The sequence below is a fragment of the Abrus precatorius genome, unplaced genomic scaffold (genome assembly GCF_003935025.1).
Source record: "Abrus precatorius isolate BTA unplaced genomic scaffold, Abrus_2018 Scaffold8, whole genome shotgun sequence".
Classification (NCBI taxonomy): Eukaryota; Viridiplantae; Streptophyta; class Magnoliopsida; order Fabales; family Fabaceae; genus Abrus; species Abrus precatorius.
Window position 1 is genome coordinate 34,878,128 of NW_020874428.1, and position 17,679 is coordinate 34,895,806.

The window sequence follows — 17,679 nt, forward strand, 5'->3', positions numbered from 1 at the left end:
TCCAAGTTGGGTATCTCCTCCCTCCATACTCCAACTTGAGGAAGAGTATTAAGATAAGATAAGATAAAATAAGATTAGTTTGTTATTTTGTCCCACAATTTTCTGTATATTGTTTCCTGTATCTTAGGCTATATTATTAAATTTATTGGTCTATATAATAACCAAGAAATAAATAATACTTTAAGCGGCTTGTTTTACAATAACTTCCTTTAGTAAATATATCTATTCAATAAAAGTTCCTTATTATATCACAGTGCTTTTTTATTGACAATATCAAATTACAAGTGAGGACGAAATATTTGTAGTGATAATTCACAAGTTTTATATTACATTGATTTTATATCATTTAATATTTTTTATAATTGATATTTAATTTTAAAACAAATCGTTAAATCAAAAGTTTTAATCATAAAATTTTTATAACTAAAATTTTAGACTAATTAAAAAATCTTTAATGTGTTATTATTATTATTAATGTAATATATATATATATATATATATATTATATTAAAATAAATATTTTTATATTTATATTCAATCAATTTTAATAAAATTTCAAACAATTAATTAAAATAATATATGGTTAAAATTTAATAATGTAAAAATAATTATAGCTTATAATGGGGTATATATATAATATTGTTTAATATGTGGGGTGGAGAAAAAATGGTGCTGTGGTGAAAAGGTTTAAATATTTTAATTATATTATTTTGAGATATAAAAACAAGCTTTATGGGGTAATCAGGTTTTTAAACACGGTTAACGAAAAACAAAAGTGTTTAAAGCGGATGAAAGGTAATTTTTGCTGGTAAGATTTGGGTAGGAATAATCAAGTAATTTTTTCTTCAAGTATTTATTTGGTTTATTTGGATGGACAGGACAGGAATCAATTTTCTCTTCAAAAATATGATGGACACGTAGGAAATGATATAGCTCATCAAAATTGGATAATAGTTATATGGACATATAAATCTACTTAATTTAGTTTAATTTTAATATTGTATTAAAAAAAACTATATATGTTCAAAGAGAGTCAAGCAAAAATATTTATTATAAGAAAATAATAACATTTTTATTAAAATTTATTTAAATTATCAAAATTTTAAAAGACCAGATTTTTCTTTTAAATAATTATCCATGTATAAAATTCCTACAATTTTATAGTAAGAATTGTTTTCACTAAATATATCTACTATACATACATATATTACACATGCATGCATACATATGTGCTGTAAATAGTTTAACGGTGAAACCATTACCATGTTGATGTACTCGATATGGAGAATGGATGGCAAAAACACTTCAATGTTTAAGTTAATATTTGTTTTAATAAAATAATGATAGAGGAATAAGTTGTGTATTTCGTGTGATGACACGCGTTGGTTATACAAGGCTTGAATGTGCATCATACATGGTCAAGACACTGTTGTAGTCCTGCATAGTTCAGTTGAGTGTGGTCTACTTGTTGAAGGTTGAGCCCATATGGTGTGTGAAGTTGTCAAAATAAGGTAATTTCGACTCAACTGAGTACTCAACCCAACTTATTTTTCAGTCAAGCAAAAAGTCCAGCTAGATTAATCCACTAAGATAGTGAGTTGGACTCATTTCACTAAAAATTTAGGATAAAATGTAAAAACCCAGAGAAATAAAATAAAAAAGAAAATCTATCATTGTCTATTACCATTTAATAACTTAAAAGTGTAGAAAAGGGATAACACAAACTTACACCAATGGAGATGGAAGGAGATGCAAAACAAACAAAGCAAATCTAAACAGCGAAAATTCAAGAACCAAACCAGCAAATAAAAATCGTGCAATAAAGACGATAAATTGAGCGAACGTCGAATAGGAACACAACAGAGATAATCAAGTTCAATACAAATACCAAAAGTCAAGTTGTGCGAGTTATGAGTTGGACGGAGTATGGAGCATTAGGTACGTAGGAAATACGTAGGCTATATATCATCCATCAACAATTAGGGAATAGCAAAATTAATAATAATCCACACAAGAAACTAAATATAGATTTTAACTAATGATAAGGTATGTTGTTTTTATATAAATCAATGAAAACAATGTGAAAGAGGATCATGAAGAAGCATGAGACAGTGGTGATGATTATCACTACTTTTTGCATGTTTAATCCCTATTTAAAAGTTTTTGAATTAAAATTATTTATATATAAGTTAAAATATCAAAAATTTAATAAATAATTATATCAACAAAATCATTTAACGTGTATCTTTTATTATTAATTCAACATTTTTGCTTATATAAAAAATAGCAAAATTTTATTTAAAAACTACCTATTGTATTAAAAAAAAGTAGAATCACTTAAAATCAACTCAAATAATTGATTTTAACATATTCCTTACTTAAACACAAACAAAATAGGCATTTTTTTTGCGATATGATATTTCTTTAATGTCAATTTATTCTATTATATTTAAACTCAAATCTTGTTAACTAAATTAGGGTATTATTCTTTTTTTTTAGGTGCTTTAACGTACGTGCGGTAAAATATTTTGTGGATAAAATTATTCTGTTTCAATGAAAATATAGTGTTATTTTATTTGTCTAAAATTTAATTATTTTTTATTGAAAATAATCATTTTTTAAGTTAAAAACATTTATATCATGATGAAGCTAATTCTTTTAGCATTTTTTTTACACAAAAAATAAAAATTTTACTTAAAGCCAATCAACCGTATATAATTTGATGAGAATTTATCACCACTCTTTAATATTTATTATCACTTTTGATTTAAGATATTATTATTTAAATATTATTCTCATTAATTTAATTAAATAATAAAAAATTATTTGACTAAAAATATCTAAAGAAAAACACCAATATACATTTTAAAATAACAATACATTCATCCTACAAGTTGAACCAACCTCTACTCATACGTGTTTAAATTTAGTTAACTTAAAAATTTCCTCTTTTTAGAATTTTAATTGTGAAATATATTCAACAAAAATTAAATTAATGCGAAGATACCCCGAAATTTTAGTCAAGATCCAGTAAATTTTGATCCGTATAATAACAAAATATGTAACGGAGGTTTCTTACTAGGCGCCAGGCGGCGGTGGAGGGCGAAGGCAACGAAAGGATCATGAAACACAATATTGCGGGCCCCAAAGGAAAGTTTATTTTTCGTCGATCTCAGCCGTTTATGTGACCCACTTTAGTAATCCAGCGGTGTACATTCAACGAAAAGAGTTCCGTACCCGCGTCGAAGACAAACGAGTAACAACACGTTACATTACACAAACATCACATTCTCTTCTTTCTGTTCATTTTCTCGCAACACGATTTTCCTTCGCTTCGAAGACACCTCCTTCTCCCTCCCTCTCTCTCTTTCTTCGCGTTTTCAGTTTTGCGAAATCGCCGATGCTAGAATCAGACGTTCACGATTTATCCGACGACGCCGATTACGCTGCGTCTCAGCAACAAGTAAGAGTGTCGCCCTTTTCACTTCACAATTTCCTCTTCCTTTTGGTTCCTCCGATCAATTTGCATTTCAATTAGGTTTTCGTGATTCAATTGAACACTCCAATTATTTAACTGACTTCGCGAATTTTTTTTTTTTTTCAATTAGGGATCTGCTAGCGTGATGCTGCAGAGTGACAGTTCTAAACAGAGCTCTCCGTCTAGTGAACGGGACGGTGTTGAAATTGTATATTTGAAGGACAATGTTGCGATTCATCCGACTCAGTTTGCCTCCGAAAGAATCGGTGGAAGACTGAAATTGATTAAGCAAAGCTCGTCCTTGTTTATGGTAATCATTTATTTATTTATTTATTTATTGTTGTTGCATTTTGGTTGGCTGTGATTATATGTTTATTCCAATGTCTTCCTTTCCTTTGTAGACTTGGATACCTTACAAAGGGCATAGTTCAGATACCAGGCTGTCTGATAAAGGTAGTTTGCATTTGGAGTGGATTGGATGACTTTACTGTGTTGTGCAATGTGACCTATATGTTGAAGTTGCTCCATTTCTTGTTTAGACAGAAAACTTTACACCATAAGGGCGGTGCCCTTCACTGACATCAGGTCCATACGGAGGCACACTCCTGCTCTTGGGTGGCAATACATCATTGTTGTTCTATCATCAGGTGAATTTCTGTTGATGAATCTAATGGATATATATATATATATATATATATATATATATTATTTTTCATTGTTTTGTTCTCTATCCTGCTGCCTATCAACTAGGTACTTTTAGTATTTGTGTGTCTCTATGCGTCTGATATTGTATGGATAATGGAATCAAGGGGTACACGTGGTTTGATTGTATAATAGTAAATTTATGGCGGGTGTTGGTTTCTTATTTTGGGCATAAATGTAGAGGAAATACTGCCTTGGATGTGTTAAGTAGTAATTCTTTCGTATGATGGGTAAATTGAAATTCCTACTTGTGTTATGTACTTTGTTGGTAAAAGTAACTGATTTGCAGGATAAAATTCCTTTGGATTTTAATGTGCAATTTGGCTGAAACGCTACATCAAATTCTCTGAGCAGATGCTGTATAAGTGGATAGCTTGTATAATCATATGAGAACTAGGGTGGCAGCACTGATTTTTATACGCCTAACAAAAACCTAAAGGGAATCTAGCCTAAGCGTGCCACCTTGATGTAGGAAAAACTAAAATGAGAACCCTTGTTATGGGCACAATCAACCGAAGCTGTTGGCTCGTTAGCCTGTGTATATCACTGGAAAATTTTATAGATGGAGAGTAGGTGATAGATTAATGCTTAGTGTTACTATTAACAGCTGTATGTGATTTATTGTGATGCATGGACACGGGAATAGAGTAGCTATTGAGAAGCTTAGGAAAAGTATACAGCAAGATACTTGTATTATAATAGTTGAAAAATAAAATTTAATGTATTTAAATTTTTTTATTATAAATATTTAGAAATGACATCTTTCCTTTTTAATAATACATTTCAGAAATACTAATTGTATTTATCTGTTTTGATCCTTTTTTCTTATTCAATTCATTTTGAAAATGTTCTTTTAGCAGCTGGTGTACTTGGTTGCATTTGATAACCATTATGAGATTTTTTTTGCCGGCATCAATAACTACAAACTAGCTTTTATATTAACCAATAACGTCCACTTTTTGCCAAGTTTTTGAATATCAAGCGCTGGGTTCTACACTTGATTTATATATTACTTTTCTTTCTTATTTATCTGCTGCTACACTTAATGGCGGGATGTGTGATTTCTATTTGTAAGTACGTTATGGCACATTCTTGATGTGTTCTCTGTTTAATATATCTAGTTGTAGTACATTTAAATATTCTGGTTAACAATGCTTGAGTAAATGAGATGTCTGTGTTGGTTTGGCAACTCTATTTATATCTACCACACCTCTAGAATTTGACTCAGTCTATACCCAATATTCTGTTTTCTACGGTTCAATCTTGTGTGAAATTTTTTTTGCAGGACTTGCTTATCCTCCACTATACTTCTATAGTGGAGGAGTCAAAGAATTCCTTGCTACAATAAAGCAACATGTTCTTCTTGTGAGGTTAGCTTTTTGTTTCATGGCATGCCCTTTCTTTCGTTTTGTTCTTTTTTGATTTTTTTCATGTGACATATTAATAATGCAATAACCAAACTATTGATGATATACTATTAAATAGTGAAATTTTCCTGGGAATTAGAAAAGACTGTGGGAATGTTTTCAGGCTTTGCCCAAGCCCTATTAAAAAAGAATAATACAATCCCCGCTGCTTGCTCATATTGCAATAATAAAGAAGTAGGCTTGCTTAAGCATTTGGGAGGAGAAGATAGAAATAGAATAAAGGGATGATAATGTTTTATGTTAAAGGGGCAAAAGGAAAAAAAATTGAAATTGGAATGACATGTTTTTATAATTGTATCAAGGACTTCTGCCTTTAGATAACAATATTCTTTGTTGATTGTTTATCTTTCTATTCACTTATGATTAATCACTTGGAAGATGCACTATATTTGTCTTGACAATTCCTTCATATATATCTTGTATGATAATTTTTCATGGTTTCAACTTATACCAAAAATGAAGTTTTTTCAAAGAAAAAATAGAGGTTGGTTAGTATTTCCAGTGGTGAATCCAGGACCGTGTCAGTAGTGGCAATTTTAAAATTAATTAAAAATTAACAATATTATTATATGAAGTTAAATGTTAAAATTGTGTAAATTTTTATAGTTTTTAATGTACATAGTCAGATAAATTCCATGCCTTACAATGATTCTGTGTGATTTCATGTTTTGAAATCATTGAACAATTAGCACATTGTCTCCAAGTGACGGGGTGTTCTTATCCACCTTCAAGTGAGGGTATTCAAACTCATAAGGTTAAAGAGGGAAAAATAAAAAATTATACCACTTGCTTATATTTTTCCTCTAGTGAGGGGTGTGTTTTCCCGCACTCAATTGTATGCAGGTCTGCCGGTTGATATTTCTGTTTTCTGTATTAGATGCAGTTCTATATGCGACAAGTTCCTTTACAAGGACAAATGTTTTCATTTGATTGCACTTGTTAAGTTTGACATGTAATACGTTTTATGTTCTTTGAGAAGTCTCACATGTTGAATTCTCCCTATTGGTTTCTGCCTTCTCTGGTTTTTCTTCTGTTTCTTTTTAAGGTGGATATCTTTGGCATCTCTGAGAAAATGAATCAAGAATTGTTTTTTTATTATCCTTCGTGCTTGCAGAATATTTTTTCTCTTGTTTTACCTGTTTATCATACTTCCTCATATGTTTATTACTTGATATGTTCTTGTTACTACTGAGCTCTATTTATTATAAGAACTGATTAATAAATTAATTCATCTGTTTTCATGTGTGGAGAGAGTCTTAGGAGCTGAGTTTTTTGTAATCATTGTCATTAATTACTTTTCAATTTGGTTGTAGCTAGTTGTTGCCACTGTTTCTGTTGTGGATTTATAAAAGATGTTTTGTTTCATTGTGTGAAATTAATTAACCTGCAGTTGGCTTTGATGGTCATCATAAAAATTTTTACATGACTTAACTATGTATTATTTGCAAGACTTAACCATTCTTACTTTTGAGTAAGTGATCAGCTGTGTGATGCATTCATGACATCCTAACAAGCACAATGTTTTGGAAATGCTTGTTATCATTGTGCCCATGTTTTCTTCAGGTTGTATTTACAGGTATCCACTAGCCTTTTCATACTATGTGTGCATCAAGATCGCACTTTCATACTGGCATGACTCCATAAAAACCCTTTACACTTCCAAACGAATTCATGGTCATGCTTATTGCATCAAGAAAAAAACATTATATTGACAACACACTTCTATCATTTCTTAGTTAAACTTTTCTTGCAGTTTTGTTTATATTTGCATGCCAAATGTAGCATTTGTTTAACATCTCTTTTTTCATTTTCTGTTGTATTGTATTTCAGATCTGCAGAAGATGCCAACGTATTCCTTGTGAATGATTTTCAGAATACACTGCAGGTGTGTCTGATGTGATATTCAAGTGTTTGGCTTTAGCAACTGAACCATTAATTCGTAATGTCCTTTGTGGAGAAAAAGATTTCTAAAGGAAGAAAATTTACCTTACTAATGAAGTGACACGAGATCATGAGCTCTTTTATTTTCATAGTGCAAATGTTAATTACTTGTTCATTTCACTAGAAAGATGTGAGTGTGAAAATGCTTACATTTGTCATTTCCCTTGGGTCTCTAAAGTCTCTCTTGATTTATATAATTAAATATTACGCCATTTTATTTGGCCTGCCAAATTTTCTAATGCATGAATTGACTTCCAGAGGACTTTGTCTTCCTTGGAGCTTCCCAGGGCTGTTCCTCTTACATCTGGACCTTCAAATATGTCAGTTGATGGATCCATTTTGAATGAGAACCAAGAAAGGGCTGATAGTGGTGTTGATAATGGAAGTCTCAGTGTTCCTCAGTTCCATGGGAGACCAAGAAATAAAGTTCATGATCCTGCTCGAGACCTCTCTATTCAAGTTTTAGAGAAGTTTTCTCTTGTCACAAAATTTGCCCGTGAAACAACTTCTCAACTTTTCGGAGAAAACCAGAGCAATGGATTTAGTGCCAGTGAGAGGAGAACTCATATCCAGACTAGCCTTGATCATCCTAAGAAATCTTCCAATGTTGCAGATGGCATATTGGACGAAAGTCCTGTTGTCTTGGATTCTCAGGAGGTAACCCCTTTTCCTGTGGTCTTGATGTTGTAAATGTTAGCTTACTGGCAGCAAGAAAACTATGTTGTTAGTTTCAAAGTTATTTTGATTAGCGATGGTTGGTGTGTACTCTGTTGGTATCTTGTACCCTGAACATAATTTTCTTCCATGGAACAGTAAGATGGCATTGTGTAACCAATATGTATGCCTAAGGGTCCCTTGTTGTTTGTAGTTTCGTGGAATAATGGTATACATCTTCATTGACACAGGAATTGTTTATTTATTAATTAATGTATTTTCCTTTTTATTTTTTAGAACTTTTGCTTTAGTACAAAGTGTTGTGGTTATCTCTACTCTTGTATTTTATCCCATGAATAATGTTGGCTGTGTTTCATTAACCAAACCACTCCCATTACCATTATTCATTAGGTAATGGTTTTGGAAGTGTTGAGAAGATTATTATGCAGACAGCTATAGCTTGGTTAAAATATTTAGTGTTTGTAGTAAGGTCATTTTTTCTTAGTGCAAAGGTAGTGGTTAAGATGATTTATATCATGTCTGATCAAACCTATTGGACAATGCATTTGAGAAGGGAGTTGCTTAAGTCTCTTACGGTGCATCCAGTGTGATGATCTGTGGCCTAATCATTTTAGTGTTCTGACTGCTGAAGTTATGCCAATAAAATATGTTTCCAAAGAGGAATTTAATCTCTTAAGTCGTAATGCAATAATAATTGCTTGTGCCAATTTGTATAATTTCAAGTTATATTACCGGACCATCTGATGCAAACCTTTATCATAAATAAACAGAATGTTTCATTTTTGAAACATGAACACGGTGAGAAAGCTGTCACTAGTGTGGGAACTTTTGAGCTTATCAGTTGTAAAGAGGTACCCAAATATCTTGTTTATGGGTCATATTCCTTTGAATTTTTCCATCATTGATAAATTTGATAGTGGAAAAAAGCTTGGTTGCTGTAGCAGTACTGGTGGTGGTGATGTCTTTGTTGCAGATCTTTTGTTTGTTGTCATTGATAGATGATGGGTGCTTAGGTACTATTATAGTTATAGACCCGTTGTTTACAGAGTTAGTCCAGCTGGGACATACAGTATAAGCTGCTTAGGTTATTGTACAGTCATTTGTCTGAGTATTCTTGTATTCTTTTTGATATTTTGTAAGTTGTAACACATGTAAAGTCAGTATAGGATACTGATCTTCATTTTTATTGCATCCACTTGGATTGCCAATCTGGTTTACATCAGATCTGATGTATGCTGGATGCCTTTATGAAGCCTGTGGATTTTTTTCATTGGCTACTAGGTCTTCATATGTTGATGTAGGAGCAGAAGATGAGTATTCAGAGAGCAAGATAGTCAAATAAAACACAAGGGATGTTTTAACTCCCAAGGCAAGAGGCATTGATAAGTGCTTTGTTGAGGAAAGGCATTAATATTAGGAAAGAAGAAAACAATAAAATATTTGACTACTTTTATTAATTTTCTGTACAAATTAGCTACTAAAAAATTTGTATCTATGGTAAAAATAGAACCATAAAAGGTGAATTCACAAAATCCAGTCCCAAAAACTGACTCCTACTTATTTGAAAATTTGAGTATTTGATTTTTTTAATGAGCTTAATGGGGTCATGTGATCCATGTAGCCATCCTCACCTAGTGAGATAAGGTTTAGTTTGTTAGATGGGTTAATTTGATATTAATAGGGGGAAGAAGGGTAGAAGAATTTATTCAGTTTTGTTAGCATTTGTGAATTGGCAGTGCCTCAGTTATGGTAAAGGTAAATCTTTTCATCTTCTGTTTTTGAATTCCTGACAGTTACCATCGGTACCATCTCAAATCAGCAAGTTAGCAAAATGTGCACAACTAACACTTGTGTGCAAAATATCATTTTTAGGTGCTGAAACTCTCAGGTCATACTGATCATATTAAAAATTATCTGATCAATTTGCTTCTCCACATTGTAACTATTGACATATGTAAATCTGTGTTCTTATTGTTGCCGTGAATGATCTGATTGTTATGGAGGGAATATCATTTTAAATGTCTGCCTTTGTGGATTGATTTAGGATACTGTTCATATTTGCAAAATTTTATGGCCTCTTGTTTTACATGCTCCCTTTTACCCTGTATACTATTAATGATATCCTCTTCTGTTTCACTTCCGGCAGTTTGATAAACTATCACTAGTATGGGGAAAACCACGGCAACCTCCTTTAGGTTCTGAAGAGGTATGAGCTGTATGTTTGTTAAAAGATATAGCATCTTATACAGGCTCCTAGCATCAGAATATATATATATATATATGCATGAATTTCTCTTGGAAAAGCTCTATTGTCTTATTATTAATAATATGTAAATTGTAAGCAAGTTTATTGTGCTTTTGCAAATGATGCAATGCAATCGAGAAGGATTTTTTCTTCCTGGTGGTGACTGGACCAAAAGTTGGATGGTCAATATGATGGCTTTGGTTTAATTGTTTGCAAACTTCAAATTCAATTAGATTTCTTCTTCTGATTCCCCCCCCCCCCCACACACACACACAATCCACCCACCCATACACAGGAAAAACATACTGGTTTATCTTTCAATATTTCCTGTGAGTGCCAACAGAACATGGATTGTAGGTTCAACAAGATATGGGTGAAATTTGTTTTTTGATGTTTATTTTATCTTCAATTATTCAATCAGGTGTGTATAAAGTAACTATTGATATAACTTTTTCTTTTCTTTTTTCATTATCTTAAACGACATATTTGAGGCAAATTGCAAATAACCTCCAGGTTTGGTTAGAATAAAAATAAATAAATTCTGAGATTCAACATCCCATAGTTAGGACAAGAAGTGAGTTGAGCCAGTTCACAAGGTACTCAAACCTCTGTTTTTTATGGGACTTGCTTCTTATGTGATCTATTGGATGTTAAAACTAATAGAATTTAACTTTTTTATTCCAACCCAAACTTCAAGGAAGTTAAATGTTACAAAATAAGTTTTATGAGAGAAAATTGAAAATGGTTGAAATATTATGGGGTTCTTTGTAATTTACCCTAATAATTTAATTTTACTTTGTTCTAGTAAAGACAAGGGGGCAGAAGTGAGTCAACATTGTCTTTTTAGGAACGAAATGAATGTAATTTATGCATGTGCATTTATGAATATATGCTTGCATGTACTACTGTCTTTGACAAGCCTGCATGCCAAATTTCGACTATCACAATTTGTTTTAGATGAAAATTCAAACAATTTTATGTTTGTGTCTGGATCTGGTTTATATTTGTGTTTTCATAGATTTTGAATGTTTAGTGTGTCATTATGGATAGATTTACAATCAATTCCTTCCTGTGCTTGTTTGGATGTAGAGTTTTTGAGGGAAAAGGAAAGGAGGTTAAATTTTTCATTTTTGAATTGAGAGTTATAGTTCTTATAAAAATGAACAAAGGAATAGCAGGTTGTATCTGTCAGTTTATTCTTTTCATTATAAATAATTCTTAAATTAGAGAATATTTACTTGAAATGAAATGTTTACCCTCTCTTCTCTTTTCCACCAAATACTTCATCACAAACCTGCCCTTGAGTAGTTTTTACTATACTGTGCTATAAAGAAGCATTCTGGAGCTGATGTGGCAACTTATGCATTTGTTGAGGAAAATCAAGCATGTTATTATTTATTACATTTAATTGCTTATTGGGGTTAAACATCTGCAGTGGATTACCTTCTTGGATTCTGAAGGGCGAGTCATGGATTCAGAAGCTTTGAGAAAGAGAGTATTTTATGGTGGACTTGACCACAAATTACGAAATGAGGTTTTCATATTTGCACATTGTAACGAGTTTTAGACTGAGCATTTTAATTATATATTAAAATATGCTCTTCCTCTGATAAAGCTTATTTATAAACTATAGGTTTGGGGTTTGCTTTTGGGATATTATTCATATGAGTCAACATATGCTGAGAGAGAATTCCTGAAGTCGGTTAAAAAGTCAGAGTATGAGACCATAAAGAACCAGTGGCAGGTTTTCATTTGCTCCCAACATTCTTTTTTGTTGATGTACTTCTCTTTCTGCTTTCCTACTAATCACTTGAAAGTTGTTTTCTAAATCTTAAGTTAGGTACATGAATAGTTACATGGAGATCTATGTCTTTTGTAATACTTATCCCATTTCATGAGATTATGTGCAATGCCTTTCAGCCTTAGTTTTTAGTTTGTCTATTTAAATTAATGCCATGGTGGAAGGACTTCACATCCAGCAGTTGTTAAGTATATTGATGCAAGACTGATGATACAGTACCCAATATGAGCATAAATGAATGAGATTTTGATCAAAGATTACCAAACCACTTGTGACCACATTTCACTTGCATCAGGTGAATTTTTTTCTCACCTGGAACCAGGCTTGCATCAAAGCATTGAACTGGGTTTTGCATGATGAGATCCCAAAGAAGATATGGAGCAGATAAAAAGACTAATTACAAACTCTAACCCTGCCAGTGACTGGAATATAATGATCTGAACCTGGATTTACTCATTTATTTATTGTTGCCAAAGTTTGTGTTCTATTTTAATTAATACCTTGTATTATATTCTAATAATGGATATTGACATCTCTTTTGGCACCATTTTTCTGCTGTAATTCTATATGCTCTCAACTAAACCTTCAAAACTTATATTTTTTTGTACTTTTCTCTGTAGAGTATCTCCTCAGCACAGGCTAAAAGATTTACAAAATTCAGGGAAAGGAAAGGGCTTATTGAGAAAGACGTGGTGAGCTGGAAACTAGTGTTCCTGATTCTATATTACAATGACTACAAATGAACTGATAAATGATGCTTATGTAGTTCTAACTTCTAACTCTTGTATTTTTGAAGGTGAGAACTGATCGATCACTTGATTTCTATGAAGGGGATGATAATCCAAATGTAAAAATTCTGCGAGATATCCTTTTGACATATTCATTCTACAACTTTGATCTTGGTTATTGCCAGGTAACTATGAATGGATCGTGGACTTAATTTTAATTGTTGATATCATACATCTTAAACATGAAAATTTTGATGTTCCTTTTTGGATGTTATGAACCCGCTTGTATGTTAGTGATTGCTTTGAATGTTTGCTTATTTGATTAAGCAAAGAATAGTAAGTATTCACTGCAGTCAGGGAGGAGTATCTTAATAGCTAGTATCTTCATGGATCAACTATATTTTGGAACCGTGAATCATAATGCCTCTATTGTTTTCGTATGTTACACCCCCCCCCCTCCCCTCCCCTCCCCTCCAATCTAAAAAACTGGTATAGTTAAGATTATTATCTCATATGGTCATGAAAGCTTACATACATTCTGTTTTACAGGGAATGAGTGATCTTCTATCTCCAATATTGTTTGTGATGGATGATGAATCAGAGGCATTTTGGTGTTTTGTTGCCCTAATGGAACGTCTTGGACCCAATTTTAATCGTGACCAAAATGGCATGCACTCTCAACTTTTTGCATTATCTAAGGTTTTTCTCTTCTTTCTTCTCTTGACAAACCACATAAACACACCTCCATCATTAATTTTTAATGATTAGGTGGTGATGGGACTGACTTTTTGTTGGTTAATTTTACACTTTGCTTGCTTTCAGTCTCCTTTTCCTAGCATTATATTATTTGAGAATATCTCCACTAACACAGCCTAGTGGAAAAAGATTTGGCTGCTGCTCTCTCTGTATATGTACACAAGCTCATTATGCACTCATCTTGTAAGGCATCCAGAGATGTGCTTAGATAGTTTAGGTGTAGACTTGCAAGATTACAAATTGAAGGTATTGTCATTTTCCATAATTTGGGTAGTTATGAAGAGGTTGTGCTACTGGCTTTGAGCCTGCTTTGCTGATGTAACTAGCTTATGATGATTCCTAGATTGTGTGAACATGAAAAATTAACAATAACAACGGCTTTTCCCACTAAGTGGGGTCAGCAACATGGATCAAACAACAACTCTGCCTATGTTGTGCTTTAATGTAATTTTTACATAGCAAGTTCCATGCTTTAGTAAAAGAAGAGGATCGAGTTTAGCTGTTGATAGCCAACATAGAACTTTTGCCAAATCTAAATGATATGGATAAATGATGTATATAAACATTCAGTTTTTATCCACAATGTCTGGTCCTAGCATAGTAAATATAGAGAACTTGATAGTTGATATAACATCACCATCCACAGAACCTATTACCTATTCAATGTATTTAATATAAACAATTATTTTTTTGGCTCAAAATTAATTATATCCATTATTGTGTTTTCTTTTCCAGTCTTTCCATTAACTACTGTGCAGATGAATATCTTTTGTCTTAATCATGGACAACAAGTTCTGTTCTATTCATTGAGATGCATGAATTAGACCTATTAGTAACCTTTTAATGTGTCAGTTTCTGTATACCGAACAACTTTTTGCTTCATCTCATGAAACTAGAAAGCAAAATAGGACTTTATGAAATCAAATTTTGCACTCTGCTTTATGTAGCTGAAGTTTGAATTGACATATTGATAGTTTGTCTTATGATGTGTCTTGTCAAAATCCAACCTTAATATGCTGCATTTCTGGGTAACTGGTTTCCATCTTTGTAGGAAATTTGGTTGAGCTGTACTGCTTTTAATATCCTTCCCATTCCTAACCAATACTTTTTTTTTTTTGTTGCAGTTAGTGGAGTTGCTGGATAGTCCATTGCATAACTATTTTAAGCAGCATGACTGCTTGAATTATTTCTTTTGTTTCCGCTGGATTTTGATTCAATTTAAAAGGTTAGATTCCTTGAATTGCTATAATTGTCTTAGTTCAATAACTTTAGGTACATGTGACGTTAATAGCAAATGAGCTTGGGCTGTTTGGCTATACCATTACCAGCAACACAAAAGGCTGTCGACTGTAATTTAGTAGAAATTCTTTTGATAGAATTCAATGAACAAATATATACCTCTATCCTTTTGACAGTCCATAATGAATCTCTGTTGGAGCTACATTTTGAGAAAACTGAACTATAATGAATCTCTATCCTTTGTGAAAACTGTGTCCCCACTGAATTATATTCCTCCTCTTTCTGCTTGTTGGAGATGATTTTGCCTCCTTGTTAGCTTAGTGAATCTCTGCCTAAAAAAATGTGACTTAATCTGGGACTTGTGATAGAATGGTTGTGTGAACAATGTTAACTAGTTAGCTGACACTTTCAAGTGATTATACTTTACTTCTCCAATGATATGTTAGAAGGATTCTGTACTTGCATTTCAGGTGTTATGTCTGCAGATATTAAGCTAATCCTCTGTCTGATTAGAATGATCGATAATTTCATCCTGTTATCAATGTTGAATAAAATTTATTTTAACCACCAAAAATAACTAAGGTTTATTAAGTCTGCTATTTTCTTGATAATAGTTTCCTCAAATAATAGAGAATGTGGCCGGAAAGTATACTCTCCATAGAAATGGTTCTGTACTTCCGGTAGGGAGTACATGTATGATGATTTCAACTTTTGTTTATTCTCAAGATGATTTCACTTTATGTTAGTCTTGTTAATGTTTCAAAATTGCAAATTGCAAATCTTGCAGGTTTAGCCTTGCCACCTGGAACATTTCCCCATAATACTTAGTTTAAACAACTAAACAATATTGATTGACATTTCAGGGAGTTTGAGTACGAGAAAACAATGCGTTTGTGGGAAGTATTGTGGACACATTATCCATCTGAGCATTTGCACCTGTATGTATGCGTGGCAATCTTGAAACGATATCGTGGTATAATAATGGGAGAGGAAATGGACTTTGACACCCTTTTGAAGTTCATAAATGAGCTAAGTGGTCACATTGAACTTGATGCAACCCTCAGGGACGCAGAAGCCCTATGTATATGTGCTGGTGAGAACGGTGCTGCTCGTATACCACCTGGAACCCCACCATCGTTGCCTGTTGATGATGGTTCTTTTTACGCCCAACAAGATGAAATATTGTAAATAAATCCACTTCTATTATAAATTTATTTAGTGGTGCATGAGTATACATTATTGTGCATTTCCTTATTTGGTTAAAATATGTAGTTAACATACTAATTGTCTTTCTTTAATTATATTTCTTGTACATTTTAGTCGACACATCATTTACCAATGTATTTTTCGGTGCCGCAAAGGATGATCATGCCCACTATCGATCTAAGATTGGGCGGTACTTGTTGCTTGAGGTGAGTGCAATAAATCTAGAATGTATTAGCTCGTGTGGTGAAATTGAAATTACAGATTAATTTCAACTGATTTGAAGAGTATTCCTGTAGTGAAGTTAGGAGATGTATCTCTCGCTAGGGGTAGAATATGGTGTAGTAGATAATTAAGCCGATGAAAATCCCACGGTTGAAATGCACGTGCACAAGTGGTTATATCATAGTTGGAGAGCTTGAAGATAATATAACGAAATTAAGTTGGATCCATCTCTTAATTAGTTTTTTTTTTGTGGGGAGGGGGGGGGGGGTGTTTGAGTTTTCGTAGTACAACTTGGGTCAATTTAATGGCAGTAGCACTCAATGGGAACATATTTTTATGGACTGATGCTTCAGGTTGATGTTTATTGACCAAATCATATACTGCAAGTCACATGGTTATTTATTAAAAAGGTCACGCAATTGCATTTTAATTTTAATAATTCGTATAAAAACTGATTATTAATATTTATTTAGTTCATTTTCAAATAGAAATAATTCTCTCATATAGTCCCTAAAATCCACTGTCATTATAACTCATGTCAAGTCAATGCAACTTACTTAAAAAAATATTAAAAGGCTTCCTATTTATGGCACTATCATTTTCTTTTTTACTTAAACAATTTTTTAATATTAGCCTTATGAGTGCAGATTTTAAATCACTAAAAACACGCAAAGTATATTAGCAAAAGAATATTTATTATATCATAAATATATGCACATAATTTTTTTAATAAAAAAATTTATTCTTAGTTACTCAAGAATCAATGTTAAAAAAATTATAACTTATATACCTTGTACATAAGATTATAAAAAGCAAAATTAATTATACAAATGCCAATTTTGTTTGATGTATAGAACTTAATTGTAAATTAAGAAAAGGCTTGAATAAGCTTTTGGTCTTTCAAAAATTTCTAATTTTTTTATTTAGTCCATTTTTTAAAAAAAAATTAATATAGCATATTAAAAAATTATTATTTATTTGATTTTTATATTAATTTGTTAACTTATTTTGATATTTGTTTATGTAACATTTGAGTTGACTCAAGCTAACTCATATAACTTAATTGAGACATAACACGAGACATGTTATTAATTATATCACATATTTCACATTTTCAATTTACATTTTAGCTTACTGATGCCGGAAGTATAAAGGGAATGAAAGTATATAGAATGATATCAATTCTATGTCATATTACATGAGTTAAAATAGATGTTACATAGATACATACTAATTTTTTTTTAAAAAATATCGGTATG

General features: G+C 32.0%; 1 protein-coding gene across 1 annotated transcript; it reads left to right on the forward strand.

Annotated features, from left to right (window-relative positions):
- Positions 1-3,267: 3,267 nt before the first annotated feature.
- LOC113846071 (TBC1 domain family member 15) lies at positions 3,268-16,318 on the forward strand. The gene is made up of 15 exons (XM_027473921.1): positions 3,268-3,463; positions 3,609-3,788; positions 3,880-3,931; positions 4,018-4,125; positions 5,466-5,550; positions 7,438-7,492; positions 7,807-8,205; positions 10,370-10,429; positions 11,904-12,002; positions 12,102-12,212; positions 12,890-12,961; positions 13,066-13,182; positions 13,547-13,696; positions 14,878-14,978; positions 15,856-16,318. Exons 1-15 carry the CDS (start codon positions 3,401-3,403, stop codon positions 16,178-16,180), a joined length of 1,977 nt encoding a protein of 658 aa, XP_027329722.1. The 5' UTR covers positions 3,268-3,400; the 3' UTR covers positions 16,181-16,318.
- The last annotated feature ends 1,361 nt before the right edge of the window (positions 16,319-17,679 follow it).

Coding starts and splice junctions, on each gene's coding strand:
- LOC113846071 (XM_027473921.1), top strand. CDS start 3,401: ATGCTAGAATCAGACGTTCACGATTTATCCGACGACGCCGATTACGCT. Junction 12,213..12,889: donor CCATAAAGAACCAGTGGCAG/GTTTTCATTTGC, acceptor TTTTCTCTGTAG/AGTATCTCCTCAGCACAGGC. Junction 13,697..14,877: donor AACTTTTTGCATTATCTAAG/GTTTTTCTCTTC, acceptor TTTTTGTTGCAG/TTAGTGGAGTTGCTGGATAG.